General features: G+C 37.5%; 3 protein-coding genes across 3 annotated transcripts in view; 2 read left to right on the forward strand and 1 right to left on the reverse strand.

Annotated features, from left to right (window-relative positions):
• Nucleotides 1-1262: 1262 nt before the first annotated feature.
• cops8 (COP9 signalosome subunit 8) lies at nt 1263-14681 on the forward strand. The gene is made up of 7 exons (XM_058392978.1): nt 1263-1445; nt 3076-3146; nt 3237-3285; nt 4793-4925; nt 12835-12942; nt 13340-13402; nt 13788-14681. Exons 1-7 carry the CDS (start codon nt 1374-1376, stop codon nt 13865-13867), a joined length of 576 nt encoding a protein of 191 aa, XP_058248961.1. The 5' UTR covers nt 1263-1373; the 3' UTR covers nt 13868-14681.
• On the forward strand, nt 7178-11963 carry trim63b (tripartite motif containing 63b). The gene has a single exon (XM_058392977.1). It carries the CDS (start codon nt 10549-10551, stop codon nt 11578-11580), a length of 1032 nt encoding a protein of 343 aa, XP_058248960.1. The 5' UTR covers nt 7178-10548; the 3' UTR covers nt 11581-11963.
• Nucleotides 14682-20349: 5668 nt separating the features above from the next.
• Nucleotides 20350-22282, reverse strand: part of col6a3 (collagen, type VI, alpha 3) — a 52894-nt gene continuing 50961 nt past the window's right edge. Inside the window, exon 69 of the mRNA XM_058390895.1 lies at nt 20350-21598. Within this exon, the coding sequence (XP_058246878.1) occupies nt 21555-21598 (44 nt within the window). The 3' untranslated portion in view covers nt 20350-21554. The remainder of the gene's footprint in view (nt 21599-22282) is intronic.

Below are 22282 nucleotides of genomic sequence, written 5' to 3' on the forward strand. Positions count from 1 at the left end.
GTTTCACACGAAAGTAAACTAAAATGAAACATTCTGGAGGGAAATTTGGCATTCATGTATAAAATTCAGCAGTGTATCAGCATCATATCAGGAGATAAAGGAGTGTGCTCTCTACACACCATATTTGCATGAAGTTAAACTTTTCTCAACTTTTTTTTTTTTTGCGTCAGTGGATACGCCCACAACTAATCGCCAAAGGTTGTTGTCTCTCACGTCACCAGCTCTCACTGAAAATGATGAAGGTCTCTGGTCTGATTATCATACACATACTATACCTAGTAAGGTATTATATCTTCGTAAAAATGAATGCAATGAAAGCCCTAAATTGGTCGATACAATTAATACAATTTTTATTGGTAATATTAATGGTTTAAAAAAACAACATACCAAATATATACATTAGAAAATTAGTAAATGATGTTACATATCCTCCAGTTAGATTGTTCTGGTCATCAATATTTGGAGATTTAAATTGGCATAAGGCCTGGAAAATGGTTGATAAATTCTTGGTTAATAATAAAATAAAGGAAGTTTCGTATAAAATATTGCATAGAATTTATCCAGTGAAACATGTATTGGAACGTTTTAAATTGAATATTGACTTCTCGTGTATTTTGTAGTAATGAAAAAGAAACAATTTTTCATTTACTTTTTCATTGCATTTATACAAAGATATTTTGGGCTGATGTCGAGAATTTCATTACAAGAAAACTTAATAGAGTTGTTAAATTGGGTGGGTCTGATATAATGATATATATTAATGACTATGTGATAGAAAAGGATAAAGCATATATTATTCAATTATTAGTTGTAATGGGGAAGTTTCATATACACAAAATGAAGTGGTCAGGGGGTAAGCCAAATTTCTTTCATTTTATCAATAAATTTACTGCAATTTGGTATATAAATGTAAAGCACAAAAAAAGCTATCAGGACTTCTAATATTATCTGCAAATTTGAAATGACAGGTAAACTGTACCGGTCTCTTTTTTTCTTTTTCTTTCTGTTTTCTTTGTGTTTTTTTTTGTGTTCTCTTTATATTCTATATAAAATTTATTTTAATTGTAATCTTATGTATCGATGGCATTTATATAAGTTACCTTGTAATTCTCTTGTTGTTATATATGTTGACCATGGAAAGACCTCCTCACTCCAGACCAGCAGGTGTCAGTATTGCTCCAGCATTGGGGATGAGCAGACGAGGAAACAGTCCAGTTACTGTCCAAATGGATCTGGTCAATAGGTGGCGATGTTCGTTGACAGGACTGTGTTAGCAAAACAAAGAAGAAAACAGAACATCCTTTAGCACTGCGCGTTCTCCTTCCCGGTTGGCAGAAATATTACCGTTGTGTTTTGTATACAGTTTCCTGAAGATGCCAGTGGCGGTCATGCTGGGAGAGCATTACGAGAAGCTTCTGGAACAATGTGAAACTCAGGAGCTGGAGGTAAGACTGAGCGCTTAGAAGACTGGGGTCCGGTTCCTGGAGAAACAGCTTAGCTTTGAGTTGAGATCAGTTAACCTGTACACATTTACAGAGTGAAGCTTCACTGTCAGTACAGCGACACAGATGAGATGAGCTTTTATGCTATTAAGAAATAAACCTACCAGGTGGATAAAATGCATGTAGCTTGTGCTGACTCTGGAGAAGACACTGGGTGAGCTACTCACTGTAACCGTGCTAATATGGAGAAGAGCATACACACTTGTCAGTATTTTAATGCAGTGAGCAGGCAGTTTTCACTCATGCAAAGATGCTACAAAACAGAGATCCTACATTTTTTTTAATGTCCACTCAGTCAGGACTGATTGTCCACTCAGTCAGGACTGATTGTCCACTCAGTCAGGACTGATTGTCCACTCAGTCAGGACTGATTGTCCACTCATCACAGACAGGTGAGAGGATGAGCAACACAGTGACACACATTAAATACATACAATATAAATACAGTAAAAACACAGTAACCTACAGAAACTATACTGTCACACTCCAACAGGTACAGTTTACTACAAAGTACTGTTGATAGTAGTGAAACGTAATGGAATATTCACCAGGTGCTTTTGTTTAGCCCAATAGTCAATATTCATGAATCTTCCGTACTTGGTCCTGGATGAGCCGTGGCCTTCTTCCAGGTAGGAGTGTGTGGGAAGGATGAGAGTAATCCTAACTGATGGTAACTGCAGTTCTTCCTCCTGCACAGTTCAGTGTACATGTTCTCAGTGACAGGAAAACATCACCTAGTACAACAGTGAGGAAAACAGACGTATTACAGATGGAGTAATATTTTTGCTGATTCAGAGATTTTCAGACATCAGCACAGAAATCGAGATTTGTCTGTCATAAACATTTCTGTCCTGTCAGTGAAAGGAGAAAATCCTTGAAAATCATGTAATCATGTATTTGTTAAAGTGTGATACAGACACAGGATTTGATGTGATTCACAGGACTGGCTTCCTGATTTAAATCCGTTTGGTTCTCAGGATTTCTGGGAAAAAAAATTGAGAAAGTAAGAAAAATGTAAAAGATTTCTGAATCAAAACATTGCAAGTGAAGGTCCATTTCTGTTTGTAAAAAAAATACATCAGACATTGCAATCAAAAGAGATTTTATCAGTACCTTAATAATAAATACATTTAGAAATGCTCCCTAATATTTGATTAAATAAATAAAAGTCTTTAACCTGGGTAAAATGTATGACTGACACATAATAAGCTCCATAGCATCTCCAAATCAGCTAAGATGTCCAGTGTCCATTGGACCGTGTTGGGACTGATGTTGAGTTGAAGTGATTGAAGAGCTCTTTTAACCATTATTTTTTGGTCATATCGTACAGTATGAGTCACTAGTTGTGATTTGAAGCTATCGATCACTTTACAAGTTCATATGAGCTACCCAGGTTGTGCAAACAGGATTTTGCTTGTCATTGCTTATCTATCTGTGAATTTTGTGCCATTGCAAAGACTGGACATAGCTGGTCTAAACAATATATATATATTTATTGAGTAGGTTTAGTTGTTTCCAAGTTTCTGTCCAGAAAATGTTTTGAGATGTGTTAATCTGTAAGTAACTGTTACAGGCTCCAGGTGGCATCGCAACTCCACAAGTGTATGCTCAGTTACTGGCCCTCTACCTGCTGCACAATGACATGTAAGTATTCTTCTTCTTCTTCTTCTTCTTCTTCTTCTACTTCTTAACAATCACAATAATAATAATAAAAATATTATTACATCTCTGCAGGAACAATGCCAGGTATCTTTGGAAGCGGATTCCACAAGCAATTAAAACGGTAATATTCAAATAGTCTTAAATGAGATCATTAGCTACTTTTTTCAGTGTTGGTTGTAAATAAACAAATTAATTAATTAATTGGATGAATGAACTAATTAAAGGAGGTTGGGGCAGTGAAAATTAATGAAATGGTGAATAAAGTCAGAGGATATGAAAAGTCTACACACCCCTGCTAAAATGGTATGTTTTTGTAATAAATCCTGTCAGAACCATTTCCACATTTATTGTGAAATTGCAAGCTATATATTAAAGTGAAAAACAATAAGAATCAAAAGAAAAAACATACAATTAACTGGTTGCATAAGTGTGCACACCCCTAAACTCAATACTTGAAGCACCTTTAGATGTTCATCACAGAATTCAACTCTTTTTTGGGTGAAAGTCGATCAGTTTGTCTTGACTTTGAATATTGATCAATATTTTGCAATTCTTCACTCCATGTTAACTCTGTGAAATTATTTGGCCTTCTCCTGTGCACAGCCCTCTCTAGGTCACCCCAGAGATATTGGATTGGATTTAGATCTTACAAAACCTTGATCTTGTTTTGGTGAACCCATTCCTTTGTTGTTTTGTGTGTGTGCTTCAGGTCATTGTCATGCTGGAAGGTTTTAGCAGAACCTTTAAGGTTTTGTGCCAGAATTGACTGGTATTTGGAGCTATTCATTATTCCCTCCACCCACTTCCACCTCACTAAAGGCAGTCTAAAAAGTATGATGCTGCCAGTCCCATGCTTCAATGTGAGAATGGTGTTTTTATGGGCAAAACGTTCAACTTTCATCAAACCATAGCACATTATTCCACATGGTTCTGGGAGAAGGGATGGATTATATTTTCAAGCTTTTTTCTGTAGCCCAGGCATATGAAGAATTCGGGAGATTATAGTCGCATGTAGAGTGTCACTGTTGTGCCATAATTTCTCCATGTGTTGCTTATTGTCATTTCACTGTTGTATGTATTCAATGTCTGGTATGTTTTTGTATTTTTCAAAAATGAGATCTTGTTCTGCTTTGTAAGCTCTTTGTGGCTTTTCGTGTTGGATGTTACTAAGAGGGGACTAATTAGTATGTAATGAAGTGAATAAGACTGATGATCTCCTCATCATGGCACCTGTTAGTGTTTACTATGGAAAATGTTTCCAGACTTGCTCCTTCAAAACAGGAGCCTGACCATATATTTTAGTTAATTATGTTTAGTGTCATAAAACACATCATAGTTGTTTTTACATAAACAGAATCTAATGTGTTGGCATATATAGAAACAAACTGTAAAAATAACACATGGAAATATTTCCATTTTCTTTCAGAAGTGTAATCAGCACGTCTACTGCCGAGTGATATATCTGAATTTTAAAAGCTTGGGCAATATTATATAATAAATCCTAAATAGATAAATAAATTCTAGGACTGAGATGAACAGAATCATGAAAATGATTTATACAACTGTTATTAAAATATTAATATATTCTTAATCTGTTGTTTTAATTAGATTGTTATGTATTTGCACAGGCAACCCCAGAACTGTCAGCTATATGGACAGTAGGACAGTGTATCTGGCAGCGAGATTTCCCAGGCATCTACAGTGCGATTGCTGCCCATCAGTGGTCAGAACCAATTCTTCCTGTAATGGAATCTCTAAGAGGTACTTTGTCAAACTGGGTCTATGTGACAATGTACATTTGGAGTATGTTGATTATGAGGACGTTGGATATCATGTCTATTCACTCAATACTAATAAGCAAAGCAAATGAACAGTCTATAGATGTTGGTAGTGCTTTGTTTATACAATTTAAATGGCTTTTTGTACAACAATATAGTGCCAAGTAATGCCAGCAGGATATGAAGGACTGTAAAGACAACAAAATTTACTTAACAATACCTGAGATATCTAACGTACTGACTACTGACAGATTCATGTCTGTTTGAGACTACTTCTTCACTTTGGGAGTGTATAAATACAAATTTCGGTTTTATTAGATCTCCACACAATTAATAAAATAATAATATTACTATTATTATTTTTATTATTATTATGGCGAACAGTTTTGTGATGGCTTTTACATCTTCATTTAGAACCAGATCAACAGGGCAATGAGAACTGGAGGTAGCACATTTACTGTATTACTTCTTAAACTATTTGCATTTCTGATAAAAGCTTTCAGTTCTGGAAAGGATTTCACCTGTTTTATTGAAGGTGATGGCTTACATACGTGCACACAGGGCATTTGGCAGTCACCTTTATCCAGAACGACTACTCACAAAAAGTTAAGGATATTTGGCTTTTGGGTGAAATTTATGGAAAATGTAAAAAGTTCACGCTACAGTGATATAATATCATGAAAGTAGGGCATTTAAGTAGAAGCATGTAATGGTGATTTCCTCATCTCAAACAATTTACTGAAACAAAAGCCAACAACAGTGGTGGGTATACCACAACAAAAAATGTCAATGTCTCAATAATTTGTCATGTGCCCTTGACCATCAATTACAGCTTGACAACGACGTCTCATGCTGTTCATGAGTCGACTTATTGTCTGCTGAGGCATGGCATTCCACTCTTCTTGAAGGGCGGCCCTCAGGTCATTGAGGTTCTGGGGTGCAAGGTTACGAGCCTCTACACGGTGACTCAGCTGATCCCATAGGTTTTTTATGGGATTCAGGTCTGGAGAAAGTGCAGGCCACTCCATTTGAGGTACCCCAGCCTCCAGCAGCCGTTCCCTAATGATGCAACCTCGATGATCTGGAGCATTGTCGTCCATGAAGATGAAATTAGGCCTGTGTTGTTCATGCAGGGGCACAATGACTGGATTAATGATGTTATTCAGGTAGTATTGGTTTGTCACTGTACCATTCACAAGATGTAGGGCAGTTCTGTATTGAGTAGACACACCTGCCCAGACTGTAACACCACCACAACAGTGGCTGTTGCATAGCGCTCTCCTTGACGTCTCCAACATTGTTGGCGACCATCATTTCTGCTCAACGTGAATCGACTTTCATCAGAGAAAAGCACTGAGGTGGTGGTGTGGTCAGGTACCCTTGGGTGCCTCTCATCTCCCTTAAATGTGCCTGGAGTTGAGTGGCATTCATCATCCGGTTCCTCAGGGCACTGTTCTCAATGAAGTGGTCATCAACATGGGATGTGGCCAAAGGACGTCCACTTCTATGCCTTTCTGTGACTCTTCCAGTCTCTCTGTATCTCTGTCACAACCTGCTGATGACACTCTGTGACACTCTAAGCTCAGTGGCCACTTCCCTCTGAGAACATCCTGTTTGAAGCCTTGCAATGGCAAGGTACTGTTGATCAACTGTTAGGTGTGGTCTTGGTTTCATGATGTCAAAATGTGAACAGCATGATGAAGAGAACTGTTTAAATACCAATTCTAATTGAACCAGAAAATTTATTGGTCGATTCATGGATCAAACACCAGTTGTGAATTTTGCCGTTAAGCACCTTGTTAGAGAACAGCAAGTTATGCAAAAAGTACTGAAACACTGAACAGTTGGACATGTGCATTCAAAAGTGTAGAGAAGGTCAAATTAAGTTCACCTGTAAAGGTTATAGTGCATTTTAGGTGCATCCTGAAATTTCACCCGAAAGCTGAATATCCTTAACTTTTTGTGAGTAGTGTATATATATCAAGGATCATTGATCTTTGGAGTGAAGGCTGGTCCGTGTGATCCGATCCAACAGACAAGCTACTGTTGCTCAAACTGCTGAAGAAGTTAATGCTGGTTCTGATAGAAAGGTGTCAGAATACACAGTGCATGACGGGTCAGGGCTGTTCTAACAGCATAAGGGGAACCAACACAATCGGTATACACACACACACACACACACACACACATATATATATATATATATATATATATATATATACACATATACAGGGGTTGGACAATGAAACTGAAACACTGGCCAATTTAGTGTTGGAGGTTTCATGGCTAAATTTGACCAGCCTGGTGGCCAATCTTCATTGATTGCACATTCCACCAGTAAGAGCAGAGTGTGAAGGTTTAATTAGCAGAGTAATAGCACAGTTTTGCTTAAAATATTGCAATGCACACAACATTATGGGTGACATATCAAATTGACATATCAAACAAATTGACATATCAAACAAATTGTTGGTGCACGTCTCGCTGGCGCATCCGTGACTAAGACAGCAAGTCTTTGTGATGTATCAAGAGCCACGGTATCCAGGGTAATGTCAGCATACCACCAAGAAGGACGAACCACATCCAACAGGAGTAACTGTGGACACAAGAGGAAGCCGTCTGAAAGGGATGTCCGGGTGCTAACCTGGATTGTATCCAAAAAACATAAAACCACAGCTGCCCAACTCACTACAGAATTAAATGTGCACCTCATCTCTCCTGTTTCCACCAAAACTGTCCGTCGGGAGCTCCACAGGGTCAATGTACATGGCCGGGCTGCTATACCCAAACCTTTGGTCACTCGTGCCAATGCCAGACGTCGGTTTCAATGGTGCCAGCAGTGAAAATCTTGGGCTGTGGACAATGTGAAACATGTATTGTTCTCGGTTACGGTGTGGAGAAGCCCCAAAGAAGCATACCACCCAGACTGTTGCATGCCCAGAGTGAAGCATGGGGGTGGATCAGTGATGGTGTGGGCTGCAATATCATGGCATTCCCTAGGCCCAATACTTGTGCTAGATGGGCGCGTCACTGCCAAGGACTACCGAACCATTCTGGAGGACCATGTGCACCCAATGGTTCAAACATTGTATCCTGAAGGCGGTGCCGTGTATCAGGATGATAATGCACCAGTACACACAGCAAGACTGGTGACAGAGTGGGTTGATGAACATGAAAGTGAAGTTGAACATCTCCCATGGCCTGCACAGTCACCAGATCTAAATATTATTGAGCCACTTTGGGGTGTTTTGGAGGAGCGAGTCAGGAAACGTTTTCCTCCACCAGCATCACGTAGTGACCTGGCCACTATTCTGCAAGAAGAATGGCTCAAAATCCCTCTGGCCACTGTGCAGGACTTGTATCTGTCATTCCCAAGACGAATTGATGCTGTATTGGCTGCAAAAGGAGGCCCTACACCATACTAATGAATTATTGTGGTCTAAAACCAGGCGTTTCAGTTTCATTGTCCAACCCCTGTGTGTGTGTGTGTGTGTGTGTAAATTGAGGTCAGTAGAAGCTTCGATATGTATTGCATTTTTGTATGCCAAAGTAGTCTTAATAAACATGGCATTTTCCTAATTTACTGAAAGCTTTATCTGTTTGGCAGCCTGGACAGAGGAAATGATCATGCATCAGAGAAAGATATTTTGTTGGTCTGCATTCACACAACATAGGCTTCTAAGTTTTCTATACAGAACTAATGACTGGGCTAAAAGAAATGCACACTCTGGGACCCAGCAAAATTCCTAATATCATCATCAGTCATTCATTCATCACATACACCTGGTACCAACAACCATGGCACGATCAAAGTCACAGAGATCAGACTTTTTTTCGTTCTGTTGTTCAGTGTGAACATTAACTGAAGCTCTTGATCTGTATCTGCATGATTTTATGCACTGTACTGCTACCACTTGATTGGCTGACTAGACTGACTAGGTGCATGAATGTGTAAGGGTATGTGGTTCTTATCTCTCAGTATTAATGTATTTTTAGGCAAATAAAATATGCACCATGTCAAGAACTTCTGTTACAGTCAGCACACTGTTTTGTGGTTTTATCAAAGCTAATCAAATTAGATCAAAAGCAGCTTTATATGTGTTCATTACATGCAGTTTCCTGCTTCCTCTGGATGCATTTTTCAGCAATCAAAGTCTCAAAATAAGCTTAACTGTTTAATGAAAGATAAGCCTAGTGTAGAGAACAAAGCTTGTGTAGAAGTCTTGGGGAGTATGGCTGAGTCATGTAACCTAATCAGTCTTGAACGTAGCAGCTTGCAGCAGCAGGGGGTGTGGTAAGCTCAGTTCAAGGCTTTGGGCATGTGCTTATCATCTGCTCCTTTAATTAGGATTTGTTTTAGTTTGCTGTGCTTTTGTTGAACTTTGGGAATTTCATATGGATACCTGTTTATCCGTCAGTGATGACATACATGTTCTGAGCTCCTGGGAACCATGTAAAGCTGTTCATTCCTTCTGTGCTTTATGTAATTCAGCTGTCATTATTTCACAAGCTGAAGCTGATATGGAGACACTTGTGCAGCGTTATAAAGTGTGTGAGATTATTTCTCATTTCAGACTTGAGTGTAGTTTCTTGCTTTTGTTATAATGCATGTAGGATGTAGGAAAGACTTGGTTTCCTGACAAATTAGGTAGACATACACAATTGCTTTGGTAGAAAAGCAAAACATTTCTCTGAAACTTATTTCTAAGTGAAGGAATCATTTACACACACTATCCACTTGATCCCCATGCGTGTGCACATGATTCGCCCAGACCAAGGCAAGAAGTTAAAAATAGTTCTTTGCTCATGTAGCAGTGTGTCTATGTATTTCTAGACATTTACATGTTTTCTGTTCTAGAACCAATTGGATGTTGGTCAGCTTGACATAATGTGAGGATAAGGTTATGCTAAAGGAACACTGTTTTTCAGTATAGTCTAAAATGCTTTAGGTTTTTTAATGTTCAGTGAAATTTAGTGATATTTCTTTTTATAGTAAAGATGTAGTTAACATTAACTGTCTGGTCAGAACATTGTCCATTGCTGTACAGTTAAAAAAAGATGGCATATAACAATGGTATAAGAAAATATAACAATATTAAAAATTATTTTTGTTTTGCATTCTGTAATGTTTTCTAATTTAAATTTAAGCTGTGCTTTCTCTTTATAAGGACAAAGCTACAGTACTACAAAATGAACATTCAGAAAAATAAACAAATAAAATATTTGTTATTGTAATAACTAATAAAATAACCATATGACTGTGTGTCCATGGCTCAGCAGATGGGCCTTGTTTATCACTGCTGAAGTATTTAATCGAAAAGAATTTGTTGCTGGAAAGGCTTAACAGTTGTGTCCTGGACTCTTCGAGCCATGTGACATATGGGGGCTGAGAAGTGGGGGTGTTGCTTCTCCAAAAACAGACTTAAAAACAAGCCATGTACCCTGATTGGTTGGTCTGACTGAGCGTCACGAGCAGCAAGAGGATGGTATAAAACCTTTGGCTGCTGTGCTTCCGCAGAATTGACAGCTGATGGGACATGTTTGTGCTGTGTTACTATAATTACTTCTGATACTGCGGCAAGCATTAGACACCACCGGTAGCTAGCATGGAAATCCAGAGGACTGGCTCACTGAGGGGGTCACCTAACTCTATGGAGAGTCTGGAAAAACAGCTTAGTTGTCCAATCTGTCTTGATATGTTTACCAAGCCAGTAGTGATCCTCCCCTGCCAACATAACCTGTGCCGTGGATGTGCTAGTGACCTTTATGACTCTCGAAACCCTTACAGGTTTTCGGGGGGGGTGTTCAGGTGTCCAACATGTCGTTTTGAGGTGGTTCTTGATCGGCATGGTGTACATGGACTTCAAAGGAATATTCTAGTAGAGAACATTATTGACCTTTACAAACAGCAGCAAGAGGGCTCTGGAACCACAGCGGCGCCTGTAAAACCTAAGGTCTCCACTGAACCACTGTGTGAGGAGCACAAGGATGAAAAGATCAACATCTACTGTGTGACCCACCAGGTTCCCACTTGCTCACTGTGTAAAGTGTTTGGTCAGCACAAGGACTGTGAAGTTTCCCCCATTGCTAGTGTTTACCAGGCCCAAAAGGGTGAGATGAGCAATGCCATTGATGCTCTGGTTGCAAGTAATGGGCGGCTGCAGGCCCTGCTAAACCAGATGGAGGAAGCTTGCAAAGCTGTTCAGGACAATGCCCAACATTCTAAGCAAAAGCTTGGTGAGCGATTTGATGCTCTATATGTGGCTCTAGAGGAACGAAAAAATGCCCTCTTGGAGCGTATAAGCAAAGAGCAAGATGAGAAGGTGGCAGTCTTACGAAAACTAGCTAGACGTTATGGAGACCGGCTACAAGCATGCACAGAGCTCACTGATACAGCAGTTCAGGCCCTTGAACAAAGCAGTGCTGCAGACTTCCTGCAGTCCTCCAAGGGTCTCATTGCACAGACAAAGGATGCAGCCAAGAGTTCCCTTGCTGAGGAAAGACCTGAAGCTGGTTTTGAGAGAATGGACCATTTTACTCTTTTCACAGACCATATCGAGGCATTATTTTCCAAGATGGACTTTGGGGTAGACGATGATGAAGAATTTGAAGATGCAGAGGAAGATGAAGAGGAGTGAACTGGACACATGGTGTTTGGAGTGTTAGTGTGTGTGAAGGAGAAGCAAAGGACAATTTAAAATATGTTGCTAAATAATGTATTTTTAACACATTTTAAGTGGTTTTACAGAGTGCTGCTAAACAGTACTGAAAATAACAAAGCTACATTCTGATAAAATACTGCCATTTTTATACTTTTATAATGATAGTTTATATATGTATGTTTCTATGTGAATCTTATGTCGAGCGAAGACATTAACATACTGTTCATTTACTTGGATGTCAAATTAACAGATAATCATACAAACTTATTTTTCACTGTATAATAAGTTTGTCAGTTTTTGTGATTTCTGTGGTTATTCTGCTGCATGACAATAAAATCTTTAATAAAGCATTACACTGAGATCTAGAGCCAGTTTTATTTATGTTTAAGAAGTGTATGCATAAAGAAAACAAGTTAGCATCGTTCTTTTCTCTGTCTTCAGATTGTATGCTTGAGCTTTTGAGCTTTCTTTGCTTATGAAAGACAGCATGGCCTATTTTTAGGATGTGAGTGTAGGACATATAAACTGACCTCCTATTTCTGCCCCTCTGATTTTTCAGCTGCTCATTCTCCAAGTTAAAGAGCGCTACTAAGCAGCCAGTTTCTTTGAGTCATGTTTTGCTAACACTTTGTGACTTGAGCTGAAATAATCTCCAGAATGCAGGTTTAAAAAGATTCCCACTGAACTGACCCGAGAAACCAAGTGTGAGAAAACTTCAGTGTTTTTTACTTGTATATCAGACTAGATGTATCTATCTATGTATGTGTTACATATACATACTATCTGCCAGAAAAAATATCTTCTCCTTTTGTTTATGAATCTGTTTTGTGAAAAGAAGCAACTACTTTGGGTGTGGTGATAATAGAATTTGAAGCTAGGCCTGGAAATGCTGGGGTGGGCTTGTGGAGGGCGAATGAGAGAAGAGAACTGAGGAGATTGACAGTTACCTAACATGGAAAGAGAGGAACCTGGTAAAGTAAAGGACCCAGTAAAGTTTCTCCCTCCGTCATAAATTGCTTTACTGAAAGATTTAAATGTGGTGCCTGAATTTTTCTTGGAGGAAAGGTGCTGTTTCATTCTTGGATATATAAAATGCAAGTAGATTCTCTGGGCAGACATTTTTGCAGATTGTTGGTTATTGAGTGTGATTCAGATTATCTACAGATTCACACTTTGCACTTGACGTTCGATCATCACGATCACAAGGAGTTGTGTTTTATCCCCAACTAGAGTCGACCCGCAGGAGGGCATATGGCCTTGTAGCCCAAGCATACACCTCAATCAGTGCAGAGGACTTTGCCTCCTTTGTGGGATATTCTGTGGAAGAAGCAGTAAAGGGTAAGATTCAATTTATAATCAAAGAGCAAATGTCATTGTGACAGTCATTGTGAGAACAGTTAAAAATTTTTGATCATCATTTTTGGATGTGTTTCCCTGAGCCCCAACCCACACTCTTCCTTATAACAGTCAGATTTAATTTATTAATCTACAATAACTTTCCATCATTCCAGGAACTGTGTGTTCTTCAAGATTCTTGTGTTTTGGCTCTTGCATGGCATTGGTCATAAATTATAAATCTTCAGAATAAATCTCAGTATCTCTCTCCATCTCTCCCTCTCTCTCTTTCTTTCTCTCACCAGTTCATTGTTGTGTTATGGTTTCACAACGTGCTATAACAGAAAAGGTGAAATTCGTCATGTAAGAAACCAATCCAGTCTTTGTTTGCTTTCTTAAGGTGTAATCAGTCATGGATGGCAGGCGGATCCCAATGCCAGGATGATATTACCACAGAAACCAGGTGGGGGCACTCTTTCTTTTTGGTTTAAAGAAAAAGGCTTCCTTTTCACTCCTTGTGTAGGTCTGAATCATCTGTATGTAATGTTCCAGTTATAATCCTCTTTTATGTAGAAAAACAAACCGTTCTCCATGGTAACCACATAACGTATTGCTCACACATTTCACTCACTTATTCCCTGGCAGCTTGTTTAATTTTTTTATGCGCTGCTGTATTGGGCGCATTTTAACATGGTTCATTTTGCGCAAAGTTCAGCTATATGCGTTTGGTCACATTCTGTTTAAAGGATTCTTTGCATTCGAAGCTGTGTAAAGAATGGGGAGGTTTTATGAAATTTATATACCCGTGTCAGGCTTATGCTTCCTTTTTTGCTGTTCTTTCTCTCCAGATCCTCCCCCTGTCTCTTTGGTTCCAAACGAGCAGCAGCTGGCCAGACTCACTGACTACGTGGCTTTCCTTGAGAACTGATCCCCCTACCCTTAACCACCCCGCCTTTTTCCATCTTCTCAGTTAAACTGTGTGATTTCAAAGGTCTTAAGTATGTTCTTCCTGTTTTTGACAGAGAGTGACTTACAGGACTCTCCCAGATGCTAATCTTTCACTATGCATGTGTTTGTTGAAGTTGGATTTTATTTTGCAGTTGTTTAAATTCAACATAATGATTTTCATGTATCACAGTTAAGAATCACAATTTTCCTTAAATGCCATGCTATGAAGTAGGAGCAAAAACTCTGCATGTTTAATGAGAGTCCACTTTTGGGAAAACCCCAAATGGCATGTCATACTTGCAAACTTGAACTGGAATATGAACACAGAGGCTAATGGTGTTCAGTGGTGAATGTACTGAAATAAGGTTTAATGTTTAATGTAATTGGCCAGCATTCATAGAATACTTCATCCTTCCTGAGGAAGTTTTTTTTTTTTTTTTTAACCTGTTACATGTATGTGATTGTCATGTTTCTTGTTTTACTCTCTTGATAGTTGTTTTTTTTCCATTAGGAATAAGCACATAAGCATGAACATAAAATGAACCAAGTCTGTGTTGATGTAAACTGACTGTAGAATGAAAATAGTGCTACATCAAGCTGTTGGGTTTTATCACTCTTTTCCGAAGGGGGTTGGGGTGGCTTGGACATCTGGCTTTGGCAGGCAAAGGAAGCTATTACCACGCAAAATCTAGATCTGTTTTCATGTGAAAGCAAATGCATTTATATTCTTGGAGTTTTATTTGCAGGTTCAACAGAAGCAAATGATAAATGGAGAAATAAAAGTTTCATCCAGATCCATTTGTAAGCTGTATCTGTTTCTGAAGTCAGTAATGTAAAAATCACATTAAGCAATGGGCAGTGGGACTGCTGTTTTCTCCAGCACATCTGGAACATTTTCACTGTGTCATATACATGCACGTTTGAACTGTAGTCATCTTCCTGCTAATGTAAACTTAAAGACAACACCCCAGTGTTTGTAACCTTAGAAACACTTTTAACAGTTTAAGCCATACCATAGCTTCAGCACTAAAACTGTCTTGATGCATAAATGTCTTCAACTGTTGAGTCAATGCCAATGAAATGTTAATTTACTATAATGCAACTCTGACACTGATCAAAGAAGAGAGCAGCTGACAAAAACTTTGAACTTGGAAGATGTCAGGGGGTCACAGACAGCCGACGCATCTGGTACACATGTGCAGGCAAAAGATCTGCAGGGTATTATGGACAAGTGCTGTTTGTCAAATTTGGTCCAGTACAGCATTATTTATTGTAGACCAAAGCATACATGTTACTCTGTGAATGTTATCCTTTGCAAGATGTTCATTATTATTACTCAGTCTAAAATTTGTTATATTTTTACATAGTCTTAATTAGGGCTGCAGCTATTGATTATATTAGTAATCGAATATTCTACTGATTGTTCCATCGAGTAATCGAATAAGAAGTACTTTTTCTTTAAAGAGGAATACTAAATATGTAAGAGAAAATAAGACGGGTCTCTTAAAATGAACAACTAAGTTGTTTCCTATTTAGAAAAATGAAAATAATATCTAAACCCATTTAATGCATTTAAGTGACATTCAAAATGCAAATACATATATAAATAATAAAAAAAAACTTTACTTCAAAAGAAGGTCAAAATAGTACAAACCTAAAACATAATAATAATAATAATACCTAAACATTGCATTTATGTTGTGCAACTTAACTTTGACGTTTCAGTGTAACTACAGCTCAAGCATAAGCCTTTACTGTCCTCCTGGACACTAATGGCAAAAATTAGTGGACAGGAAGGTAACTTGGAACAAGAATAAGAGTCCATACACAAAATTTCTTAACACATTTAACATGAAATTAGAGTTATTTGGAGAATAAACCCTCTTAAATGTCTCTCTAAATACTGGTGTGTGTGTGTGTGTGTGTGTGTGACAGAGAGAGTGAGGCTATCAAAATGAATGACGCTTAGGCTCTTACAAAACTTAACTAAATTAGGGACATCATAACTAGCCACCATACTGATTTATGGTCTTAAATGCATGTAGCCACAATCCTACGATCCTTACGAGCCTTAATTTCAACTAGCAATCATATTGGTTTAAGCTAAGTGCAAACGTTCATATTGTTTTAAGCTAATCTGAAAGCGGGGACTGTGTTAATGAGATATTAACGCGGTGAAGATATTCGGACATACATTCGGAAGCGGTATTTTAGGGACCGTCGACAAATGTTTGTACGACTGAAATGTGGTACTTGGTACTTACCTGACTACGTACCCCAGTTATTCTAATTTCTTCTTAAATATACATTTGCCATGTGATCCAAAACTAGTACCAAATTAATCTAATTGGAAACCCCCACGAGGTACAGCTCTTGTTATCCCAAAATATGTCTTCACTGATTTTTATTTGTCGACGGTCCCTAAAATACCGCTTCCGAATGTCTAATGTCCGAATATCAAACTGACTTCACCGCGGTTGACATGTTGAAGTATGGATCTTGTACTGTTATGCTACGCCAGTTCAGTCTTACAGTAATTACACTGTAGAGAGTTTTCTGTCTGTTTTACTTTGAAATGATCCCAAACTTTGAAACTTTCCCTGGCCTGAATCTTCTCTGTGTGTAGTTACAGTAAATGGACTAAACGAAGCTTCGAGGCAACTAATTTGCTTCGATGATTTTTTGTATTCGAGTTACTCGAGGAATCGTTTCAGCCCTAGTCTTAATTAAATGCTATTACATAGTCTCAATTATTCAGTGGTTAAAACTATTGCTAAATAGCTGTATTGAATTTTGCACTATTGGTAAAAATCATCTAAACAAAGTATTCATGCATGTGAAATGAAATTACATCATCTAGGGACTCTACATAATCTTTTGTTCAGACATCATGCGGAAGTTTTAACAGTTTTCTAGTTTGTTAATGTTTGTCACATTATACAAAATACTCCAGTCAAAGTGCTGATGCTGCATGTTACTTGAATATACAGAGAAGCATTGAAACCCCCTTTCCAAATGAATGAGTAAATGCTTCCCTTACTGCATCATGAGGGAAAATGTTTCCATGTGGAAAGATGAGTCACAGGCCGAAGTTGGAACTGGGTAATGAGGATAAACAGAGATTGAATAAGTTTGGTTATGGAGAGAGTTAATCATTTTCTTTTTTCCTGTCCTAACAGTCACGCTAACTTGATGCATTAATTTAGTTTCTTGAAGTCACGTACTTTATATGGTACGTTAGTATAAATCTGTAGGTGTTTGATCTGACATATGTCTAATCACCTCCAGGTGACTCCAGCTGTTGACTGGTTTTATTTAGTGTGTAAGCTCCTCTCTGCACTAGGTCTACGCCTGGGAAATATTCGCCACAGCATTTGGTGCCCTACATGATTTGGGTCATGTCTCTCTAAAAGCAAACAAAAGAAGCAGTCATATAAACAGTAGCAAAGACATCTGCCTTACATGGAGAGTTATATTAACCTTCAATACTTCATAATGAACATAATCAGCATGCTAAACCCATTCTAATTATTTGCGTATGTGTTACTTTCTTATAATGCATGTTATTTTATACATTATACTTATTTTATACAACAGAACAATATAAACTTATTCAAAACTTATACAAAAAATGGCATGGTATTAGTAAGTGTCTTTGGAAAAAACTATTTAATAGAGCAGTGGGTAGTACTGATGACTCACTGCTCCAGGGTCCAGGGTTTGAGGCTCTTCTTGCGTCTATATGGGTTTCCTTGGCAGATCCAAAAGAAAATACTGTAACTGAAATGAGTACAAACATTCAGACCAGAAACAACAATGTCTTTATTACTGGGTATGAGTTTGTATTTAAAAAAAAATAAAATTAAATTAAAATAAAAAAAAATATCAAGAGACTAACCCAGTCTAGGGTTAGGCCTCACAGAGTGGTTAGCTCGAGGTTCAACGATTTAATTTACCTTTATAATGTTATAAGGAAAGACAGTGACATGAGAGGATTGGTGTTTTGTGAAAAAGTGACATCCATTTACCTGTCCTTAGATCAATTGTGGTACCACTGCATAACAGGAGACCTATTGTTTTGGAGATACAGCTGTCTAGCCATCACAATTTCATCCCAGAGTTGCTCAGATCCTTATGCTTGACCATTTTTCCAGCTTCCAACACATCAACTTCAAAAATTGACTGTTCACTTGCTGCCTAATATATCCCATAATGTGTGTGTGTGTTTACACAGTATATGTAGTTTGTTAGGTTTTCCATGCATTTTAGAGAACATGCTGTAGTTGTTCTAGGGACTTCTACTAGGGACTTCTACTCTACTCTAGGGACTTCTCTACTCAAATCAATGATTTCCTCTTTATCATGTCAGAATATCATCTTAGTGATATTTAATATCAAACATGCTCTATTTATTTATACACTATAAGCAGATTGTGTACATATGCTTCAAGTAACTTGAAATTGTTGATTTCTCGAAAAAAGAGGCTCACAGAGCCTTGAGCACACACCAGATAAGAAAAGATATAAAAATGTAAGTGGAGGTAGCACGTGGATCATTAGCATGCAGATCCACAAAGTCACTAAGATTAGTTTTTTTAGTATGTTTCCTGCAAAGCAATTTAAAGATAAACGCAGAATCTTTAAGGGTCTAACATTGTGTGTGAATGTATTTGCAGCATTGAACAAAGAACACCAAAACAGCACAACATTCCCATAATGCAAAATGTGACTGACTAGTTCCCAAGGTTATTAAGCAACATCAAAGCATCAGCAAAAATGTCACACTGGTTTAATCTGTGTTTTACATGCAAACTTGACCACAGCGGACCGCACAAGGATTCTGTGTGTTAACTTAATCAAGAGTGCATTCATTCAAAAACCTTGATTCTGCATTCTCTTTAAGCAGTGTGTTTTGGCTTTATTTTATAACACAAGTTGCACATCTGTTTAAATATGATATGGTGTTTATAGATATCTAGTTTTTTCTACACCCTTTTCTAATTAATTTCTGTTTTTTATTTAGTGTTTTAATATGTTTCTTTTACAGTCTTTAATAAATGAATTCTGGTAAAAGAACAACCTTTCATAAAAGCTAAGCTTTTTTCTCAGTTATGACACACAAATATATAAATATTGCATAAAATGTTCTAAATTAAATTCAGTAGTTTGTAACAGTTACAGTAGACCCTTGATTGCTGTTGTAGAAAGGACATTATTTAGTAACAATTACATTATTTACTGTGCAGTACCACCCAAATGAAGATGGGTTCCCTTCTGAGTCTGGTTTCTCTCAAGGTTTCTTCCTCATATCATCTCAGGGAGTTTTTCCTCACCACCATTGCCTTTATGAATAAAATGGGGATAAACCCTAAATAGCTAACTATGGTGTAGAGTGAGAAATGTTATTAATAAATGTAGAAACCAATGCCCTGTTTAATAGTTTAAAAACTATTCCATTTAAAATTTAAAGTAGTGTAAAATGTCAGTGATCAAAAGTAGATTTCTCTTCTGTCAGGAGACCGTAAATAAATAAAGTACTTAAGGATTTATGGGATCTTTGAGAGCCAAAATGCCTCTGCAATGAGTCATGATTCCTCGGCCTGGAGGAAGTTGGGTGAACAGATGCGCTGCAGGAAAAAGGCCATTTTGGTACAAACAGGGGAATTATTCCATGTAACTGCATCTGCCTTGTGATTTCTTATTGTTTTTGGATAGAAAAGCTCTTTTACTATGAAAAATGCATTTGTACCTCACTTTTTATTTTTTGCTGCATGTAGCTCTGATCAGCTTATGATTAATGATATCTTCTTCTGTTGGAAAGACTAATCATATCATCTTCAGAACTCATGCCTAATTGTTTGTGTAACTTGAAACGTAAAGCACATAAACCAAGTGGCACAGTTTCTAAAGGACCCAAAAGCCTTGTTCAGATCATAAAAGCCTTTTGACTTTCATGTCATTTTATATTCAGTAAACATGTAAATGAATATAATAGCAAGTGATTTGTGCATTCCCCTTTAATTAGAGACGAAACATTTTCTCGAGCATACTTATTTAAGCTAGGATCTAAATATTCTGTTCCACTTTTTCTATTTTGTTCCACTTTTGTTTATTTTTTCTCACAGGGGTGGCACGGTTGTGCAGCAGATAGTGTTGAAGCCTCACAGTTTTCCTGGACTGGTTGAGCTTGTGTGCATTCTTTAGTTTACTCCCACAGTTGAAAAACATGGTAGTTTTCCCCTCTGTGTTAGGGTGTATGCATGGTGCTGCTCCTCTGAATCAAGGAGAGCCATTGAGAGCCATTGTTTTATTTCTGCTAGAGCTGAATCTGGCATGCCCCACTGAAAATTGACCCCAGAGCAGACCCAGGACTTATATTAAAATCTTTCAACTGAGACTTTTGGAAAATGTCAGTGTGAGTTAGAATAGCAAATCTACCATCCAAGTCATGACAAAAATTCATAGTTTTAAAAAGATTTTATTCCATATCATTTTATTCTCCTTGTAAAGACTAACTCTTATCCATCCTTTTTTTTTTCGCCAGTTCCAGAGCCAAGTAATCTTTGCCATAAAAGGATATTCCGCCTAAAATGAGTCACTACTTGAAAAGCCAGGCTCAACACAAGCTGTGGAACAGATTTGTTCTTGAACAGACCAGTAAATACAAAGTAATGGCAAAAAGCACTCACATCTTGTCTGAGGTAAGCTGTGCCACAGATTCCTTGGACCATTCCTTCAACAATTAATAGTCAGAAAGACAAGCTAGGCCAAAGTATAAAGACTAATTTATTAATGTCTTCAGATTTCTTTAAGAAACACAAAGGTGAAAAACATTGTACCCCTCTCTCTCTCTTTCTTTCTTTCTTTCTTTCTCTCTCTCTCTCTCTCCCTCTCTCTCTCTCTCTCTCTCTCTCTCTCACACACACACACACACCAAAAATAAGTCTTGCCTGATTCGCACACAAGCATTTTTACTTCTGTTTTGCACAACTGTTCCAGAAAGTATTCAAAGTTTTTTCATGTAACATCTGAATTGTGTTGGCTTTATAAATGGATAAGATTATCTTATGATTTAGTCCGCCAAATTCTTTTAAATGGATAAATCATAAATCATTAGAGCGGATTCTTTTACTGAGAACATTTTGATCTTTTATGAACAAGTGTGATTCCAATATTTGATCAGAGAATACGGAAGAGACTTTGTGCAAACAAGCAGTGAAAGCATAATGAGGGCACTTGAGAGTACCTTTGTGAGTTAAAACATACACTAATGACTAAAAACTAGGCACAAAAAATGTAGTGATCCCTATAACCCTCAAAAGATATTATAATTTTCCATCAAGCAGTTCATACATGTCAAGGACAAAACAGCAATAACCAAATAGTTTTTTCCTGGAATTTAGCTATTTAGACATTGTATTGCATTTTGGAAAAATGACCAAAGAAACAAACAAAAAACAACAACAACAACAACAACAACAACAAAAAAAAAACATATACAAAGCACCGGTACAAAAATATCATGCAATGACCTGTTTGGCTTGCCCCCCCAACCCCCAAATGCAAAAAAGGACTATATTGAAGGCTTCCTCTGGCAGAATCCAGTGCAGGCAACTTGGTTTTCATAATTTCTCCTCAGAGGTGAACCTTGAATCATCAGTGTTCGTTCATGTTCTTACTGCAGCAATCACAGGTGCCTGCTTAACAGCAGCTGTCAAAGGAAAAAACAAACAAACAAAAAACATTTACTTGCCCATGTAACATCTTGTATACAAATATATATATCTTGTATACTTGTATACAGGCATACCAAATAATTTTTGCATTTAGTTTGTATGGACAGCTTTAAAGCTGAAATAATGACTAATAACTAAACTTTCTACCTCAGAGTGGTTTACATTAATTATATGTAAAATCCTCATATGTAACCCTTTTTGTCAAGTGTAGAACTACTGGTCTATTCTCACTGGCGTCCTTTAAGTATGACACTTATGTACAACAATAATACAGAATGTAGGAAACTATGTGTTTTAATACTGCATTTGTTACACAGCCCTAGTCAAGTATCACAAACACTTTCATTACATTGCATCTAACAAAGAAATTTAACCCAAGAAATCTTTCAGATTTTCTAATTAGAAGGAAATTAATTAGAGAGAAAAACAAGCAGCCTATAACAAACACACCAGAAAATTACAGCATAAATGAAGGTAAACTAAATTGGTAGCATTTCAAATAGCACTGAAGAAAAGCCTCCAGAGCACTAAATAAGTGCTACTAGATCATTGTATCTCTCCACCCTAAACAAAGATAAAAAATATTCCTAGATTTTTATTTAATATTGTAGCAAACTTGACTATATACAATGCTATTTTAAATCAGTCCTTAAACTGTT

This window comes from Hemibagrus wyckioides, linkage group LG06 (genome assembly GCF_019097595.1).
Source record: "Hemibagrus wyckioides isolate EC202008001 linkage group LG06, SWU_Hwy_1.0, whole genome shotgun sequence".
Lineage (NCBI taxonomy): Eukaryota > Metazoa > Chordata > Actinopteri > Siluriformes > Bagridae > Hemibagrus > Hemibagrus wyckioides.

Coding starts and splice junctions, on each gene's coding strand:
- cops8 (XM_058392978.1), top strand. CDS start 1,374: ATGCCAGTGGCGGTCATGCTGGGAGAGCATTACGAGAAGCTTCTGGAA. Junction 12,943..13,339: donor TGTGGAAGAAGCAGTAAAGG/GTAAGATTCAAT, acceptor TGCTTTCTTAAG/GTGTAATCAGTCATGGATGG. Junction 13,403..13,787: donor GATATTACCACAGAAACCAG/GTGGGGGCACTC, acceptor CTTTCTCTCCAG/ATCCTCCCCCTGTCTCTTTG.
- trim63b (XM_058392977.1), top strand. CDS start 10,549: ATGGAAATCCAGAGGACTGGCTCACTGAGGGGGTCACCTAACTCTATG.